This window comes from Manihot esculenta, chromosome 6, assembly GCF_001659605.2.
Source record: "Manihot esculenta cultivar AM560-2 chromosome 6, M.esculenta_v8, whole genome shotgun sequence".
NCBI classification, from domain to species: domain Eukaryota; kingdom Viridiplantae; phylum Streptophyta; class Magnoliopsida; order Malpighiales; family Euphorbiaceae; genus Manihot; species Manihot esculenta.
Window position 1 is genome coordinate 26,064,930 of NC_035166.2, and position 19,520 is coordinate 26,084,449.

The following is a 19,520-nucleotide window of genomic DNA, read 5'->3' on the forward strand; positions in this document are numbered from 1 at the left end:
CAAAGGCTAATTGAGTATAGAATATGAAGTTGATAACATGGAATATTGGGACGTTCCTATCCAACTCAATTCTTCCTTCAAATAGACCCAACTCAAGTCAGCAATTAAGAACCCAACCAAACCGATCAAACTTTATGTGTTGTCCAGTTTGTTCCATTATTATTTGTATAATCACAACCACCATGTCAAAAGAATCATGCCCCACCACTCCACTATCAGCAAAAAGACAAGGACAATGGACTTGTTTCCTTCTCCTTCTGTTTTTGTACAATTTGAATGTTGTTTCCCAATTACCTTAATTTGTAGTTGTGGGAGAAATGTTCTATATTCTATTCAAATTGTAATAATTTTAAAATTTGGAACCCAGTTTTGTAGGTTTGGATTTCCACATAGCCATGACAATTGGGGATCATACGCCACCGCATTTTGCTGTATTTTTAATGGAGAAGGGTGGGAAACTGAACAAAATGTCAGAGACTTACTATATGCAATTAAAAGAAAGGTGAACATAAATCACTATCAAGTCCACCCAACATTTTAGGTTCAATTATCTAAAAACCACTTATTGCAAATGGTGACCTTGAACTGGTAAACTCAACCGCATGGATTACAGCTATCTAAAGAACAACGTGGGGGTGGTACTACAAAGTGGTCCTAATTGCACTCACTTAAGGTTTGAATAAACTGCAGGGCTGCAGAAAATCCCCACAAAAGCCATCTTCAGTACAGATCTAGTTGGCATTTGTAGATTGAAGGGTGTCGCCCCCACCAGTGTGGTACTTCACATGAACAGGGAAACCTTGTAGTCTCTCAAACTGAAACAAGGGATAGCTTACTCTATATCATATAAAAGTGTATAAAATAAGTGGGGTGATACAAGGATCAGATTCATCAGGAAAGCAACTTTATTTTCATACACTGTCCCTAACTTGTCATTACAAGTTTTTCTTATCACCAGAAGCCTAATTATTTGGTGTTTCCACAAAGTAGAACTTGTGCAAATGGCAATAATATAAGCATTGTGTATGGCATCACATTACTCGGTACAATAATACTTCACAAGATTAGATGCCTTTACATTCAACAATACTGAGGTCCCTATATAATGCACAATCACTTGGTGAAACAATTTTAAGTTTTTTTCTTTTTTTAGTGTCAAGGAATGTAATACATAGGATTGGGAAGCTTGAATGAGCGATTTGATATAGCAGAACCTAGTAAATCACTCCATTGATCACCAGAGTTTCCTAGAATTCGATATCCTTCTTTTACCATTTCACTTCTTTTCTCTGACTTGTATATTGTCGCTAGTTTCCCGTGATCATCGGAGGCCCTGCACAGAATGAAAGAACAAGAGTAGGCGATAAGGATAGTCATGTAGAAAATTTGTGTAGGCGTCATCATGCTAGAAACGAACATCCATCATGATTGAGAGGACAAAATAACAGGAAATAAATGAGAGCAGTGAAAACTAAACGAAGAAAATTTCAAACTATCATCATGGAAGTCCTTATGACAATTATCAAAGTTTCCTCAAATTTTACCATTTGTTCTTAATCATTCAGCACAGAACTTAATCATTCAGCACGAAATTCATGTACAAACACAATTCTTAACTCAAGTCCTAATAGGAGAGAAGCATTAATGATGATCACATGGAAAACCAATTGTAATAAGTCGCTCACATCGTGGGCTCTCTATTCAACAGTAAAACTCTCGTTAGCCAAAATCAAGTGATGACATTTTGCACCTTTCACTGTAATTCAACCATTTCTAGCCCAAGAAATAGCAAAAAGGACTAGCCTGGATTAAAGCTCAGGCCCAGTTGACTGTCTCCAAAAACAGGTTTTTGTTCTCAGACCACCATGCATCCAGCATCTAAAAAAAACTGTTTTCAGAAACATTGCTCACAAAGAGCACATTTTCAGGAACAGCTAAAATATTTTTTCATTCACCCTCATAGTTTACCATTTCCAATCCACAGAAAGAAAATGAATATCACATCTTCACTGTGTATATTCTAATGTTCATATCAAAGGAAAGCATGTTTCATACTCAACCAAAGCCCTATTGGGATTGTTTTGGTCTCTTCAAAAAACTAGAACATGGCAACTTTTGGTCTCACAGTTTTCTACTATTGGTATGAAATTAACACTCTGAACAATCCCTTGAATGCCAAACTCTATCAAATATTAAGTTTTGACTCTTTCAAGTAGGATTTCTTTTATATGCTTCCTAAAGGATCAGACACAAACAGATATTATGCAGCTTTGGAAATGCTCATAGAACAGCAACAGAAAATCTACTCCCAAAAGAAATCATTTTCATTCTATTTTCAGAAATATTCATCATTTCAGTTCCAACATACACCAAATTGCTCAGTTAGCAAACTTCTAAATAAATCCATCCCATCCACAACCACCTAAGAAGGCACTCAGTAGAATGTAATGCATTCAACAAGGTATGGAACAGCTAATATTAGCAAGTGCTAACCATTGTTAACATGTGGAATAAGCTGGGTAACATAAAACCAAAATGTCATGTGATTACATATTACCTATTCAACAACACATAACATGCACAATTTAAAACATGATCTAGTGAGGCCTCCTTATTTGAAGCACACCATACGAATGAATAAATATTCACCAGAGCTATCACCCACAGAGCTATCGCACTCATGGTGGAACATGTGAAAGGATCTAATGTCTAGCGTCAGAATATCTAAGAAAAGGAACACTGGGTCCTCTGCTTCTAAAATATTATTATATGTCAACAGCCATCACAGTGCAATATCACACAGACAGAATGTTTAAACAAAAAAGATGAATAGAAAGAAAATATTCTCTCTAAAGAAGTTGCATAAGGTAGAATTTGATTGGAGGTGCTATATCATCAACAGGATTTACCAATTATTATAAACACTGTCCATATATTTTTTATCTGAGAAAATCACAGTATGCATTTTTGTGCATCCTTGCACCGCCAAGAATGATGCATATAAGCCAAACCCATTGAAAATGGCATAGCAAACAGACATAATCTCTCGTCACAAATAAAACATAAATATAAATTAAAAATTCGATCTTTTGTCAACCACAAATTTATATACTCACCTCAAAATAAGCTTGTCCCAATCCTGAAACCCAGCTTTGATCAAGTTCTCCTCCGTGACAATCCTTTGCTTCTCACTGCGTCCTGTCAGCAAGAAAACCTTGAAGCCCAAACCGAGAATTTCCTTATAGAGTTTTAAACTAGGCTCTATAGCCGGTGCCAAAGCCTTCTCAACCCACTTGTCAAATTCCACTGGATCAAAAATCTCCAAGCTGATATTGCCATAATTAGAACAAAGAAAAAAAGAAATAAAATTTTGTTGCAAAATGCCCATTGCACTCATTCTAGTTCAATAAAAAGCTATTAGGCCATTGAGAGAAAATTACTTACGAATCTTATGCTCTACAGACTTCGGTTTCCTTACAATAATAGTTTAAATTCAGCTCATATAAGTTTCATTAGACCCAATTTCTTACATGTTTTGTCTTTCCCAACTCCCAAATAATAAGGATTTGAAGTTCCAAATTTATCTTCCCCTTTTCTTCCTCGTATTCTCACAGCAGCTAAATAGAATTTACACATAATATACACAGTATTGGAAGAGAAATTCAAACTAGCAATTTCTTCAGGCTTGACATGACTTGAAATGTAAGTTCTAAATCTAATATTCCATTTCGCTATGCGTTTCCTACATTTATCTGCAACCAAGCAAGCAATCAACATTCAGCACAATCAAAAATCCCAAAATAGTGCTTACCCATAACCATGGTCAGCATAGTAAGGGAGATTGGAGAGCAAAGTTTCGTCAACATCGAACACCCAGGCATCCTTGCCATCTTCACTCTTCTGGACACTCTTGGCAAAAACTCCAGCCTCATTCGACACCCTCTCAAGGTCGAGTCGATAACCCCTTCCCATCACGTAATCTCTCACATAATGTACACACTCCTGCGGAATCGTTTTCCAAGGATTCAAATTGTTAGCCTCCACCGCAAATCTCCAGCTGGTACACTGCAATTGGAGCTCATTGTCCAATTGCTTGAATTGGGTAGTTTCGATTATGTTCCCCGGGTACTCAAGGATCAAAGGCCTCGGTAAAATGTGAGAATTGAACGGTTCTTCAGATAAAACGAGGGAAAACAAGGAAAAGAAAAGGAACAACCCCGGGAAATACATTATGAGGATTTTGATTGGGAATTGGGAGAATGTATGAAATGGTGGGAATTGAGGAAAGGGGATTTTGACTGGGATTTATTATAGAAAGGAATATATACAAAAGCGAATCCGAAGAATTCTTTTTGGTATCGCTTGTTCCTTTTCTTTTTTCTCGGGAAGGAGAAAAGAGCAAAAGGTTAGCTAATGGATAATGGATTAGATAAAAAGAAAACCCTTTTCTTGGCGAAGAAAAGAAGAAGACCCTTTATCACCTAACCTTCCTATCCTGTTTTCTGCAGATTCAGAGAAATGGAGAGGAAGGAGCAAAGTAGCGTGTGGGCTAAGCGAAGGAAGGAGAAGATGAATGAGTTTCTCAAGTTGTTTTAAGTAACGGAGTTTGGTGGTTTTGAATATTCGGTTTTTGCAGCTTTTTATGTGCTCTCGTTTCTGGAGGGAAGTCAGATGCAGAAATGGGTCGGGATGGTGTTCGATGATGTGGGTTTGCTTATGTGGCTGACTCTGATTAGTTGATGGTACACGTTTTTATAATGATTGTTTAAAACACTGAAAATTTTAAAATTATGACACATAATTTAAAATTAAAGAAATTTATTTAAACCAAATTTTTCATTATTTTATTTTTTTATACATATTAAAAAATAATTTTTCTTATTGATTTTTTAACTATATATATTTTATTTTAAATACATTCAATTTTATTAAATATCAAATAAATTTTAAAATATTTATTAAAAATAAAATAAAATTATAATAAATTATTTATATATTATTATAATATAAAAAATAATCAAAATTTTAGAATAATGATAATATAGAAATAAATAAAAATTATGGGACATATAAAATAATTAATTATTTTAAATCGCACGCTTTCGTATATGCAAATTAAAGCTTCATAGGTAAATTGACACGTGGAATGCTAAATGTCTCGCGTCATGTGTGCCTGTGATTTATTCCTTACGCAAAATTCATCTCTGCCCCTGCATATATATATATATATAACAAAATTGCACTCAGAGTTAATTTTTTATATTCAGACTTACGAACGTTATAATTATCTAATCAATAAATTTTATAAAATATAAATTTTAAAATTTATAAAACATAATTATTTAATTTTTAAAAATTTAAATGTTTTATACGTTAAGAATTAAATAATTATATTTTTATAAAATTAAAATTGTTTTTAAACATTAATACATTAGCTTAATTAATTTATTTTAATATTTAAATATTTCTAATAAAATTATTTAATATTTAAATTAAAATAATTTTAGTGCTTAATATTTTAATATTATCCACTAATTAAATTTAAATTTATTATCAATTAATATTTATTATCTTAATAATTATTTTCATGATTTAAATAATAATTACATTTTAATATGAATATCTAATTTAATAGTAATAATTAGGTTTAATGTGAACATATCCGCTTCAAACTTTTTCATAATGAATCAAATCTATCTAAAATAATAATTACATTTTAATATAAATAAATTTAGAGAAATTTACTTTTTAGTCCCTGAGGTTTAACGTAATTAACACTTCTGTCCCTCTATTTTGGCGACCCAACACTTAAGTCCCTCACTTTCTCTTTCGTCCAAATTCGTAGTCCTTCTGTCCATTTAAACCGTTTGGTCAAAGAGTCAAATGTGAGATGTGATAATTTTTTTCAAAAATACCCTTCTTCCTACGCTGCAGAAAGAGTAGGAAGAAAAAGAAGAAGAAGAAGCTGCAGAAAGAGTAGGAAGAAGAAAGAAGAAGAAGAAGAAGTTGCAGAAAGGGGAAGAAGAAGAAGAAGAAGAGAGTTAATTTTGTCAATTCACGTGTCCCAAACGGCTATTTTGAACGGAAAGACTACGAATTTGGACAGAAAAGAAAGTGAGGGACTTAAGTATTGGGTCGCCAAAATAGAGGGACAGAAGTGTTAATTACGTTAAACCTCAGGGACTACAAAGTAATTTTTCCATAAATTTATTTATTTATTCTGTTTGGAGAAATTTTCAAGAAAGCGATTTCACTTTTATTTCCGTGAAATTTTACAAGTGAAAGAAAAATGAAGAGTGTAAAATAAAAATTATTTTCTCTTTGCTATTCTATTTTATTGTTCTTATTTAGATATGATATACATAAATAAAATAATATTGAAAATAAAGTTATTTTCTTTTATTTGAAAAAAATATGGAAAATAAAGAGAGAAATATAATTTTATTCTATAAATTTAAAAAAATATATATAAGAAAAACTCTAAAAGGCAATTTTATAATATTATTATATAAGATATACTTTCCTCTCATAAATTATTATTTTCTCTCTAAATTTAGAGAGAAAATAATGGAGAGAATAAAGTTTATTTTCTAGGAAAGATTACTTTTACATTCTTAAATTTATCAAAATTTACACTTATATTTTTTACTCTATCAACCTAATAATAAAGTTTACTTTTAATTCATGTATTTTAACTTGAATGTTTCTCCATTAAAATATTTTTTTAGATTGGTAAAATTAAAATATAAAGGCTAAATAATTTATTTTTTAAAAAAATTAAGAATATAATTATTAATTTTCACATAATCAAATTAACAAAATAATTTGTAAAATTAAAGTATTTTGATATTTTAAAAATAATTAATAAAAAATTAGATAGATCATATAATTTAAAATTCAAACACATATGTCAAGATTAATTTTTAAATATTCTTAAATAATGAATGAATAATAATAAAAATAATTAAATAAAAAAATAAAAATGAAATTAACACAAAATTATTAATTTTTAATACAAGAAAAAATTAAACAAAATTATCACTATAATTTTATTAGAGTTGAATTTAATGAATATAGATAAAGATGTACATATGCGCAATGCATTCATATATGCAGAAAAGTGAAGTTTAGGAAAACGTTTTTTTAATATAATTTTAATAATAGATGCAACAATAAGTATATCGAGGTATATGCAAAAAATGAAAATAATATGTATAATATAATGAATACATGCAAAATTATTATTATTATTATTTTATGTTTTTATTAAATATATAATTTAAATAAAAGTATGTTATAATTGTATAAAAACATTAAAATTATTTTATTACAAATAAATTAATTAAATATTTTTTAACATTTGCAATTACCCATTTTAAATTTCAATAAAAATTTTATATAATTATCTAAATAAAACTATGCAATGAAAGAATATACAGTGGTTTACGTCTATTTTGATACTCGAATCAATAGATTAAAAAGAAAAATTAATGTAATAAATTATTTAAATTAATTACATAAAAATATATATTTAATCTTTACTTTCATTAATTTTTATATTGTAAAAAAGTAAAATTGAATATTAAATTTTTTAATTTATACCGATCAATAAACATAAAATTCTGTGATTATAAATATAATAAAATCTGATTGATTGTGTTTTTTAATAATATTTTTTTCTTAAAATTTTGTCTTATTATAGAGAGTACGAATTGCGATAAGAAATCAAGAATTACTGTATTTGAATCTTTGAGTGAGATTTGCTATGTGATTTTATTTTTATTTTATTTTATCATGACACGTGAATTTATTTTAATGTGACAATGATTAATGTGTTACATCAATTCTATTTAATATTTATAATATTATTTAATAATTTACTTATAAAATAAGATTAATTAATTACATTTACTTAATTATATTAATAAATTTATTATTTAATTAAGTTTTAATTAATCTACCAGTTGAATTTCTGAATTAGAAGAACTAACTTCGGTTCTGTTTCATGTTGGTTCTAAACAATTTTACTGTTGTTTTGATATTTGTTTTAGTTCTATTTAGCTTTAATTTTGGTTTTAATTCCAATTTAAACATTGATTTTTACACATAAGATCTCATTTTTATGTTCATTTTAGAATAACAAATAATTTTAAATTCCTAACATCAAAACAATAATACTAATATTAAAACAATACCAATATTAATATAAAAAAAATATTCATTATGAATTATATGCAAGAATGATAACTTATCTTCTCAATGTTATTTACACAACTCCTATTCATTCCACGGACCTGTAGAGAAAAAACAAAACTAAAAAAATCCCTGGTCTGTTAACCTGAAAAATGAACAGAATGCAATCTGTCATTGCTTATTAGACTTCCACTCAACGATTGCAGAAAGAAGAGTATAGTTTGGTAAGAGATTCTTATTTGGCAAAGGCAAGTTTGTCATTGGTGATTTATCATTCTCTTCAAGCCATTTCTCAATTGCTTTGCGGTCGTAAGTGTATCCATCCGCAGCAACACAGGGGTCCATCATTACATCCTGAAACAGGAAGCAAACAAAACAAATAAGACCTTAAATTTGTCTAAAGTTTGAATTATAACATTACAGTGTTAGAAAATCATATGAACGCAGGACATGCCTTGAGTATTGGGCAGATGAAGTGGTTAGGAGGTGTGGGGTGAATACAGGAAATTGTATCTCGGGCCTTATCAGCAATCTCCTTCAATCTCTCAAGTGCTGGAAGCACTTCATCTTTCAAATCAGGTCTGTCTCCGCGACGCAACTCGGCGCAACTCAGTCCTAGTAATGCCAATTCTTTCGTCTCTTCCAGTGGCCAGTTCCCAGCTTCTGAATCTAAAACCTCCAATAAACGATCATCATCAATTGCTGTTTCCATTATGTGCGTCAATGCTTTTGCTGGTTTTGCAGTCAGCAGCTGCAAAATTACCATCCCAAAGGCATAAACATCTGATTTTGGAGAAACCAACCCACTTCTTTGATACTCAGGATCTATGTAGCATAGTGTCCCTACTAGCGCTGTGTCCTTGTACATACTGGTTGCAGAGGAAGCATCAGTATTAAGCATTGTTGAAAGACCAACATCACCAATCTTGCTCACAAAGTTGCGATCAAGTAAGATGTTAGCCGGCTTCATATCACGATGAATAATTGGCTTTGGCTTAGAGCTGTGAAGAAAAACAAGAGCTGAGGCTACTTCCCAAGCGATTCGGTATCTTTCAAACCAGGGTATAGGTGGTGTATTGTTCACCCTGAGTAGCCTATCCTCCAAGCTACCGTTTTCCATATACTCATAAACTAGGCAACCATGATCATAACAAGCACCAAGCAGGATAAGCAAGTGCGGATGATGAATTTTACTTAAGATCTCAAGCTGAAATCCAAGAGAAAGCAAAGCAAAGTATTAACTTAAAGTTCAGGGTCAGAGTACCTCCTCCAACAATCATAAAGAATTTAGTTCTGGTATGTTAACTGCACAGGAGAAGGACAGTATTTTCACACACCACTTTTAGAAAAAGTAATGTTGTCCCTTTCTTATTAGCCAACATACACTGCAGAAAAACCAGAAAGCAATAGAACTTTGAGCAAGTAAATAGCTTTCCCATGATAAAATATTCAGGGAAAGTTAGGTTGAACATTCAAACTTGATCAATTGAACAAGAAAGTAAAGTTTCACACCCTGAAAGAGCAGAAACCACAGCATTCTTCAAGAAATTTCATATTATGAATACTACCCTTGAAGACCCAAGGGGACTTAATTCCTCCTAAAGCAAATGCAAATAAGTTTGACTGCTTTTTTTTGGTCAGTTTGTTTCACGGAAAATAACTCTGTGTGAAAATTATTTTTCATTACTTGGGAAAATATTTTCCAAGGGAAATTAATTATTTTCATTATTTAGTTGCAAAACTAGAAAAAAAATGATGATAATAAATTTAGGCATGTAAAGTTTAGTGGTTAATAAGATTCTCAAAGGCCAAAAAGTGACTTGTGCTTTTGAAAAGATAAACTCATTTTTTAAAAAAAATTATTTAACTTTTTCTTTGATCAAGAAAATATTTTTCATTGACCAATTTTTGCTCAAATACCCCAAACATTGTTAGAAAATATTTTCTGTGAAATAACTAGAGCACTTAAGCTTCCTTTCATTATTAATAAAGATTTAGTGAGAAAACATGAAACTTCCATACCTCCTGCTGAAATTGCTTAGAATTTTTATTGTCTTTTGAATGGAGGACTTTCACTGCAGCAGTTGTGTGATGCAAACTGCACTTATACACAGTTCCATATGCTCCCATTCCAATTTTAAAATCGTTGCAGAATGATGAGGTTGCAGACACAATCTCTTCCCATGTGAATTTCTGGTATTGCTGCACCGGCCCCACAAGAGCATTCTGAAGCCTCTCTTTTTCTTTGGCATCACGCATGGCTTTGAGCTCAGCTTCTTGCCTTTGTGAAGCTTCTCTTTCAGCACACGTCCTTGTGTATTCAGCTTCCTTTGTTGCAGATTTACTCCTTTCCTTCTCTTGTCTTGCTAATTCTTTAACCTTCTCCTCTCGACAGTGTATTTCCTTGAGTTTTGTTGCTTCCTCAAAACGACGATTACTAAGATCATTCAACTGATAAAAAGAAGTACTGGAACACATCAATCTAAATGAAAAGACAAGTATACAGAACGAAGACATTAAACCAGAACAAGTCCTCAACCAAGATGCCTTGTATGATGCCAAAACTGACCTTCCGAGAAGCATCAATAGCCTCATTTTGAGCCATGGCATATATTCCTCGAACGTGTCTTAGTTCAATCCTCAGCTTTTCTAGCTCAAAGTTAATATTTGCCTGCTGATTAAAAAGCATGATGTAACTTCCAGGGTCATAAAAATACGCACCACAGTGACTAAATGCTATAAATTTGTTTATTACAGGTTATCTTAAAAAAAACAGTAAGTACTGTTAAATATTAACGTAAATGCATTTCTAGAATCATATATTTTAAATTAGAGGGCTTGGCACTTACAAAATACCATTTTTTCAAGGTCTATAGTCTTAGCAGAAAAAAAAAATAGTAGTGAATAAATTCATAAGATTTATCGCATAGCATAGGATGAACAACTTCTCAGATACAAGCAATATAATATGCCCCAAATGGTATAGAGTACCTGGCTGTCAGACGAAGAACATTCTGTGAGCATATCTGAAGTGGAAGCTTGATCAGACACCCATGACTGGTAATCAGTTGGCAAGCTTTTGCAACTAGAACTCTGACTGATTGGATGTCCAATTTCTGAAGTACTGGGCCAAGAACTTGCTACATAATTCCCTTCCTCAATATCCAGAGACTGGCATCTCGAATTAATGGTCTCTACAGAATTTGTTCTGCTATGAAGAAGGCCCTGGTTTATAGTTGAAATGGCTTGAACGTCAACATCCAGAGACTGATGTCTTGAGTGATTGGTCTCAATGGAATTTGTTGTTGAGTGAAAAAGACCATGGTTTATACATGAAAGAGCTTGAAATCGCTGCATTGGTAGGGAAGGAGAATGGAATTGAGAATATGATGAAACTGAAGCAGCATCTGCACATTACAGAAAACAAAATAAAAGATGCATTAATACTTTCATTGGCCTACATAATGAAGAAATTGTCAGCCAAGAAACTGAAAGCTCTGCAACCCCATTAGATTTTAATTCACCTTATTTTATAATAAATATTGAAAAATTTTCAAGGATCCAAACAAAGTTTCTTAAGTTTATTATCATGTAAGTTAGGCCGGAGTTCTTAGCACCACACACACATGCGTGTGCGCACACGAAGAGAGGCTGAGACATTGAAGGGGGGAAACTTTTTAAGTTTACAGTTGATAGCCATAGTTAATTCTCGGTCACCAATAAAAAAAACCTGAACATATGAACATCCTTGCAATGCTAACACCATAAAGAAAACAAAAAAATGAATGTTAAATGAGAGAATATGAGAACTAAGTGATTATTTAGTGTAAAGCACAGTGAATATTTCTATCCGCTGCACAACATAAATTGCAGTTTGAAGTGCAGAATATGGCCAAATCATAATGATTATGTAGACAGTTTAATTATCAAGAATAAAAGTATCAGATTAACAAAGAGCTGGAAGAAACAAAGAAAGAGAAAAAAAACTCTTGGTATGGCAGTTCTGTTCAATGTTATCACAGGCTATAGTTGATAGACACTTGTATCTTTATATCTTAATCCTTCCCCAAAGACCTCCTTGTGCATACAGGTGAATTTATTTTGTTCATTCATCATAACACCTGGCTCAAATCATAAGTACAGTTACCTGTTTGTGAGCTCAAAGTTTGACTAGATGAACTATTAGTAGAACTTGTAACACTACTATCATCTCTAGTGCTTCCATTCGTCTCCAAATCTGATGGCCGGATCGATTTCAATTTTCCTTTTGAAATAGCATAGACCGTACAAAATTTTGGGGTGCATGTGGAGATTCTTGAGGACAGATCATTTCCTTTGAGTTTCCTGAAAACATTACCTTGTCAACAACAGCATCTTCAAAAAGAGAATCCACAGCAAAAGAATTATGATACCATTATGGCCAGTGTTCTTTCATCTTACAGTATTTCTATTGTTCTTCACCACTATCAGAAAAAGTAAACAGCTCTATGTTCATTCATCTTCTTGTATATGTATCCATAGACATTCTGTGATAACTTGGTATGAGACAGCACCGTACAATATGGAATAGTTCAGTCATCAGTTGGAGATATGATCACTTTAATTTCCATTAACAGCATGATTCTGTATAGCGAAATTATACTACTAATGTTTGCAAAAGTCTGAAACCTTCTCTATTTTTGCAAAACAATCTTATAAAACTAACAATTATGTGAGGCTTAGATCTATCTCTAATGCAGTTGTCACTTGTTATGACTGGGGTTTAACGAATTATTTTTCAGCATAGCACTAGATATTCATAGAAAAAGGGCAGATATAACAGCCATTGTAGTATTCAAATTTAACAGAATTTAGCACAATAATTGGATTTTACACTATGTACCTGGTAAACATGCCACAAGAAGAAGCTCCGATCACAAGCTTCTTGATAGTGCACTTAGCAACTTCCTCTGCTATTGCATTAGCCACATCATCTGATTCAATCATGATGACATCTACTTGCACCTACATCCAAAGAGGAGGATTTTAAGTTCTAGTTTCTCAACATTCACTTGACAAAAATCACCACCCAACACTGAGGAGAGAGGAGAGAGGAGAGAGAGAGACCTTTGTCTGAGTACAAATGTTCTTATAAGGAAGAAGCAACTGATTTGTCTGCCACTCCATTTCCTTTTTATAAGCTGCTGCTACATCCTCTCGTACTTGTGATATAGGAATTAAATTTCCCACTGATAAGAAAATAAAATCAGATGGTTAGAGAAAGATAACAAAGTTAACTTTAATTATGAATCTCATCTTTCTCTTTATCAGAATTGATGTCTCAAACTGTTTTCAGAGGATGTTCCCATTAACCCCCCCCCAAAAAAACCTCAGTAACCACCTGTATCTCTTTTTCCTACATTCTGATACGAGAACACCCTTCCAGTCTATTCAAATCTACAATCATTTCCAAAAAACATTAAAATCAATCTCGCATTCTCTTTTACTCGGGGGAAAAATGAAGATAAGTAGCTTACTTGCTGTAGGTACAGTCGTAATCTTGGGGCGAACATGCAACAACTTGAACAAAACCTTTTCCTCTTGAATGAACTTCTCCAATGCCCATTTTACTACATATTTGCTTTTCGTTTTTCCATTGATAGCTATCCCAACAGTTAAAGACAGCGGAGGAGGCAACCCGAACACTCGTTCAGTCTCAATTTTTTCACTTCCCTCCATTACTCAGCCACTTATTTCCGCCACTAGAATAAAAACCATAACCTAGTAATCGAAGTTAGCATTAACAAATGGAAAAACTTCTAAACCAATTAGACTTCGAAGCATGCCAAACAACCCAATAAAATTTGAATTTTACCCCAACTTTTTTACTTAGGCAACTCGAAATGGCATATCAAGCTTAACCTGCTACGAAAGAAATTACAGAACCACCTATTTTCAACAGATACTGCTAAAAAAAAGGTTGAAGATTTTGGCTAAAGAGAGATATGAATTAGTAATTAGAATCAGATATCAAGTGAAAATATCCTTGCTTTCCAAAGGGCAAAATGCTCCGAAATTATATATATATAGAGATATATATATATATAAGAGAAATAAAGAGCTATAATTGGAGGATATCTTTCCAGCAAACGCATAAGTCGGAACCATAGAAAATCAACCGCGTTTAAACACGTAAAATATCCAACTCAGAGAAGGGGGAAAAAACAGAAAACCCAGAAACACAGAAAAGAAAGAAGAGGAGAAGAAGTCTCAAAACAAGAAATAGAGAAAAATTATACGCACCAGTAGCTCAGAACGTCGAACCCTTGACTTTCAGGAGCTCCTTTCGGAATATAAATTAGAAACCCACCATTCAATATCCACTTTAAACTTTTGAATAAACTTGAATTCAGGCGTCCCAAGGCCTTTATATATCACAAGTGGAAAATAAGAAATTATGGTTAGTTCAAGGGAAGCAGATGATGACGCGAAACAGAGTACTCACAACAAAGCAGATACTGCCTCTAAAAGACGAAGGCAACTCAACCGTGAGGCATTTGCCCGTCTCTGACAACGACTTTAAAAAGTAAAAAATGATAATTGTAAAGGTGCAAGATGTCCTGGTTTTCTTGTTTTACTTGTGGAAGTTTTGTAGCTAACCAAGTTATCATTGTCTGGGTCTAAACCGGACAAAAACCTTTTACCCTTTTCTAAGGATGGGGTGATTATTTTAATAAGCAGCAAAGAAGATAGTTGTCTTTTACGCTTACTACCACTGTGTTAGTAGTTAAGATTTTAAAACGTTGCTGGGACCGGACTCTGGTTTATCTGCAGGAAACCACTACCTTTCAACCACCCTTCTACTTACCTGAGAATAAAGATATTGGGAGGATGTATCCAGGAAACAGGGAAGAACTCGTCCACATGAACCTCTATCTTTCTTTAATACATGTAATCATGATTAATTCAAATTGGGGTGGAATATATTTACTAAGAGGTAAAGAGCTTGGTACACCATAACCAGAATTTAATTCTTGTGATTATATATTTCATCAATAAATGTTTTAGTTTTAAGTTAAATTAAATACATGAATGTATCACTTATTTATCAATTGAAGAAAAATTTGGCCCTAATACAGAGTTTATATCACCTTTCCTTTATGGAATGAGCTCTTATTTGGAAGTTTAAAGCTCTTCTAAATGAGTCCAGATGAAAGACTGGACAAGAGCATGCATCACATTTAAAGCAAAGGGGCAACGCGGTTTTTCCTGGAAAAGAAAATTTATTTGTTTGTCATTTTTTTTCCCCGATGAGTCAAATGAGAAAGATGGTGTGAATTTGTTGACTTTTGGGGTTCAAATCTTTTAAAACATCCACTGCAAGATAAGGGATAGAGTGCTGATTTCATGTTGTCATTTTATTAATATATAAATTTGATTATTTAAAAAAAAAAACTGCTCAATTTGTTTTAAGCTTCACTTATTTATTTATTTATATGTATAATTTTTTATTGAGTTGCTATCCAATAGTTCCCGGAGAAAATAACTTTTTCTACCACAAAGTTATGGCTTGCACTGCAAAATTGCAGGAGTATTAATAGTAGCCCACAGCTGGAGGAGACCTGGTCAAAGTCGTCGCAGGGATCTTTGACACGATTGCAAGTTTAGACCAAACATCTATTCAGAATACTTTTCTTTTGTTTCTTTTTTTTTTTTTTTAAATATCATTGAAGGGCCTACAAGGGCAATGAGGAAATTAGAAATTGAAATTGGAGAGAATTAAAAATATAAAAAAAATAATATCCTCGGAGCCTGAGAAGCCTAGAGATGGGGTGCTCTGTTGCAAGATTTGACGGATAGAACTCTTCAAAGCAATTTGCATCTCTCCTTGGAGTTCCAGGACTCATCTCCTCAAATTACATATAACTCAGAAGCAATGATCTGTGAAGAGCGAAACACAGTTTTCTTACCTTATTATTATTATGTGAATAAAGTGATGGATTTTAGCTAAACTTGTTGCATTAAACCCTCCCCTAAATATGATCCTATCCTAACAAAATCAAGGATAGAATTTCAAAAGGAGAAAAAAAAAAATCAAGGATTGGAGAAGGATAGATATTCACTTGTAACAGGTAAAAATTTTTAAAACAGGTTAAATGTATTGTGGTAAATTTCTACTTTTTACATTTTAATCCATAATTTATATTGTAACCTAATAAATATATAAATTTAAAAAAATATTTTTTTAAAAGATTAAATTAATAATTTAAAATTATATTTAAAAATAATATTTTTTTTATTAAATCACAATATATGATAAAACAATACAAATTTCCGTGTAGGTTAATTGATAACTTGAGTTTTAATATATTTTTTTTCTCCGCAACTGAAATTATCTTAATTCAAATGGACAAAATTACAAATTAAAAGCGAAAAAAAATCATCGGTAAAACCATTGGTAGAAATCGCCTCGGCATCTTATTTTATCTGCATCGATTACTGCATTGCTAAACCAAATTCGAGTCGGATGATAATTGGATGATCAGAAAAACGAACGCGACCAAAAGATAACAAGCAAATGAGAAGATCGAGTGTCGAAGTCTCTGCAGGTAAAAAGAAGTCAAATATATTATGGTCTGACAGTAAAAATTCCAAAACCACCGCCGTCACGCGTATGCGACGAAACTCCTGTTGAGACGACGATTAAAACTCTCTTCAGAAAATAATCTCTAAACAATTAACTACAGAATTTACAGTACAGACAAAACCGTTGAAATAGTAGTCAATCAAAGAAAAGAAAGAAAATCAAGAACCATAGGATCGGTAGGCACGTAGCCGCCATTGACCTCTTAGTATCATGCATTGAAGGTGATCTGGAGTGGGTCAACCACTGACCACATACTTTGATTTTCTTGTTTTTAACCAAGATCGGTAGGTACGAAGTCCTTATTCTTATTAATTAGACTAATTATGTTGATAGTTAAAATTAGCATTTGATACAAAGGATTTCAAGATTCATATAGTTTTTCTAAGAGCACATTTCTTTAAAATGTTTCCGTCAATTGTTTTTTTAAAGAAAATATTTGTTATCCTTATTACTTAGACTATTTATATTGATAGTTTTTTCTTTGAATAAAATTAGTGTTTTCCTTTAAGACCATTTTTCTTTAAAATGCTGTTAAGCAAAGTCAGTCAATTTAAAAAAAAAAAAAAAAAGATTTCAAGATTTCATATCAGTGTTTTTTTTAATATTTGACACATTAAAAAATAAGAGAGGAATATAACTTAATTGGTAGTAATTAATACATTATTTGATTTAAGATTAATTGCACTTATACTTTGATGCAGAAAATATTGGTTACAACAGTAAGTCCCTAACGGCCTCCAAGACGATAACTTCTTCCCTGAAAAGCCACTCCGTCAGCTGAGGTATTTGGCTGCTGGGCCGGAGTGGTTCCCTGAGATTCTTCTGCAGGCCTGGCTCTGGTGCCATTGAGACGGTAGCTTCTTCCTCGGAAAGCAACTCCTGCAGAAGGATCACGCTGCACCGGGGCATTTACTTGTGTCCCTTCACCCCAAAATGCTACCAGTTTGTGACTTGGATTCACATCATTAAGGACTAAGCAAACAACAAGTGCTTAAATTGAAACCCTGCAATAGTTCACTTTGCCCCCAAAAAGGGTAACTAAATTGAAGATAAATTTATCTTCCAGGCACTAAAAATTATGTTAGGACTAATTTTGAGAAAAACAAAAGTTAGGATACACCCAGAGAGGAGTCCTGAGGATGAATCTTCCACCAGAAAGAGGATGAAGCACTGTCAGGAAATAATAAAGATGTCCAGCAACCATCCCCAGAATGTCTGGCTTCAATGGATTCCCAAAAATCAGATCCAGGGCCAGCATTGCCCAGGGAAGATAGAATCCCTTCATTTCATTTTGAATTACAGGATGAGCAAAAATGAACCACCAAAATGGTATGATTAAGACAAGAACTGTAATTAATAAACCTACCTTCAATGACACAAGTCCATAAATGTCGATACGTGCATTAGGGAACTCACGTCCCCAGACATAGACGATCATAAAAACCAGAGAAACTCCCATGAAAGGAGACCAGAGCATTGGAACAGCTGCCATCAGCTATGATCAAACAGCAGCACTTTTATCATTGTCCGATTACTATGCAGATTAGTACTATACCAACAACAGCAATTTATATCTGAAAGCTTATAAGAACTATGACAAATTCTCAATTTTGTATACTGGAATAAATGGGAGATGAAAAAAAAGGCATGAAAATTGTATTGTGATTATCCCAACTTACAAGAAGTGAAAGTGCTCCAAAGAAGAACATCCAAACAAAGTCAGCACTCCTCTTGTCAAAAGGTCCTCTCTCCAAAGAAACCCCATATCTTGCTCTGTGAATTCAAGATGATCAAGCAACACAGAAATAAAACTACTTGCTAAAACTTCAACTCCTCAGCTGATCAAGCTATAATTGTAATATATAAGACGAATTACTTACATGATTATGAGACGAAATGCAAAGGGAAATGAAAATGGGCCAAGAAAGAAGAAATTGGTAAACAGCCTCCAAACCTGCTCTCAACATCAGCCTCAAAGCTCCTGGATATCTAAACACTTGATAATATAAAAACTATATACAACTAAGAGCATTTTACCTGAAAACGTTTAATCACATCTCCATAAAAGAGAGCTATATTCCTGATGTTATAAAGATCCAGATAGTAAGCGGCTGTGGTCATCAAACAAGCCACCCCATAGGCCTTGCTCACCGGTGGCAAAGAACGATAGTATCTGTTGATTCCAAAATATATACAGAAGAAATCAATCTAACAAAAATGCTTCTTGCTATCAAATTCAGGTATAGAAAGGAACAAGTAGAATCAAGAGCATAACAGATGATCAGCCAGACACTATTTATCAAAGGATTAAGTTCACATAACACGAAAACATGAGATGATTTAAGCGTGCGTGATTACTCTGCCGGCGTAGACATGTTGGAAAAACTGACGGTAGTGGTAGTGGTAGTGGTAGTGGTGGTGAATGGTGCGAGAGAAGAAATAAAATTTCATAGCGTTTGACGCTTTCAGCGGAGGAATCGGATGTTCCAAAGAGAAGACTTTGACCTCTGGGTCCTTTGGAGTGTAGCTTAAGTTGGCAGTGATAACAACCCACTTAAAAGGTAGAAACGGCCGGCTTTACGGTTTGAATCGATTCTTATTCTAATCGGTTTAATTTCCAACCGTTTCAGTAGAAAAATTGTTACCATTCACAAGGCTTTATTCCGGTTGCAATTCAATTTAGATTTTTTAAATTTTTAAA

The 19,520-nt window shown here is 32.9% G+C and overlaps 3 protein-coding genes across 8 annotated transcripts; all 3 read right to left on the minus strand.

The window, feature by feature from the left end:
- Positions 1-887: 887 nt before the first annotated feature.
- Positions 888-4,654, minus strand: LOC110616979 (acid phosphatase 1). Its single transcript, XM_021759537.2, has 3 exons — positions 3,812-4,654; positions 3,117-3,326; positions 888-1,333 (listed from the first exon to the last, which is right to left on the minus strand). The coding sequence occupies exons 1-3, from the start codon at positions 4,228-4,230 to the stop codon at positions 1,156-1,158; spliced, it is 807 nt and encodes a 268-aa protein (XP_021615229.1). The 5' UTR covers positions 4,231-4,654; the 3' UTR covers positions 888-1,155.
- A 3,677-nt stretch (positions 4,655-8,331) lies between these two features.
- On the minus strand, positions 8,332-14,961 carry LOC110616978 (U-box domain-containing protein 35). 6 transcript variants are annotated; one of them, XM_043957441.1, is made up of 11 exons: positions 14,678-14,961; positions 14,476-14,597; positions 13,710-13,934; positions 13,300-13,421; positions 13,076-13,197; positions 12,341-12,537; positions 11,185-11,600; positions 10,763-10,867; positions 10,216-10,644; positions 8,648-9,400; positions 8,332-8,547 (listed from the first exon to the last, which is right to left on the minus strand). In XM_043957441.1, the coding sequence occupies exons 3-11, from the start codon at positions 13,909-13,911 to the stop codon at positions 8,365-8,367; spliced, it is 2,529 nt and encodes an 842-aa protein (XP_043813376.1). In that variant the 5' UTR covers positions 13,912-13,934; positions 14,476-14,597; positions 14,678-14,961; the 3' UTR covers positions 8,332-8,364. The 6 variants fall into 6 exon arrangements, with proteins under 6 accessions (XP_043813376.1, XP_021615225.1, XP_021615222.1 ...); XM_021759533.2 differs by having other exon boundaries at positions 13,710-13,953; XM_021759530.2 differs by having other exon boundaries at positions 13,710-13,953; positions 14,476-14,961.
- Positions 14,962-17,443: 2,482 nt separating this feature from the next.
- On the minus strand, positions 17,444-19,485 carry LOC110616789 (derlin-1). The gene is made up of 7 exons (XM_021759283.2): positions 19,178-19,485; positions 18,857-18,992; positions 18,700-18,773; positions 18,499-18,592; positions 18,186-18,314; positions 17,938-18,098; positions 17,444-17,769 (listed from the first exon to the last, which is right to left on the minus strand). The coding sequence occupies exons 1-7, from the start codon at positions 19,192-19,194 to the stop codon at positions 17,547-17,549; spliced, it is 834 nt and encodes a 277-aa protein (XP_021614975.1). The 5' UTR covers positions 19,195-19,485; the 3' UTR covers positions 17,444-17,546.
- Positions 19,486-19,520: the final 35 nt, after the last annotated feature.

What these genes read in the sequence shown, in the direction of transcription:
- LOC110616978 (XM_043957441.1), bottom strand. Translation starts at nt 13,911, where the DNA reads ATGGAGGGAAGTGAAAAAATTGAGACTGAACGAGTGTTCGGGTTGCCT. An exon ending in AACTTTGAGCTCACAAACAG is followed by an intron (nt 11,601 to 12,340) that starts GTAACTGTACTT and finishes TGTAATGTGCAG; the next exon opens with ATGCTGCTTCAGTTTCATCA. An exon ending in CTATTGATGCTTCTCGGAAG is followed by an intron (nt 10,645 to 10,762) that starts GTCAGTTTTGGC and finishes TCTTTTTATCAG; the next exon opens with TTGAATGATCTTAGTAATCG.
- LOC110616979 (XM_021759537.2), bottom strand. Translation starts at nt 4,230, where the DNA reads ATGTATTTCCCGGGGTTGTTCCTTTTCTTTTCCTTGTTTTCCCTCGTT. An exon ending in TATGCTGACCATGGTTATGG is followed by an intron (nt 3,327 to 3,811) that starts GTAAGCACTATT and finishes TGGCAATATCAG; the next exon opens with CTTGGAGATTTTTGATCCAG. An exon ending in TGGGACAAGCTTATTTTGAG is followed by an intron (nt 1,334 to 3,116) that starts GTGAGTATATAA and finishes CATTCTGTGCAG; the next exon opens with GGCCTCCGATGATCACGGGA.
- LOC110616789 (XM_021759283.2), bottom strand. An exon ending in TTGGAGCACTTTCACTTCTT is followed by an intron (nt 18,315 to 18,498) that starts GTAAGTTGGGAT and finishes GTTTGATCATAG; the next exon opens with CTGATGGCAGCTGTTCCAAT. An exon ending in CTCAGGACTCCTCTCTGGGT is followed by an intron (nt 17,770 to 17,937) that starts GTATCCTAACTT and finishes TGTGAATCCAAG; the next exon opens with TCACAAACTGGTAGCATTTT.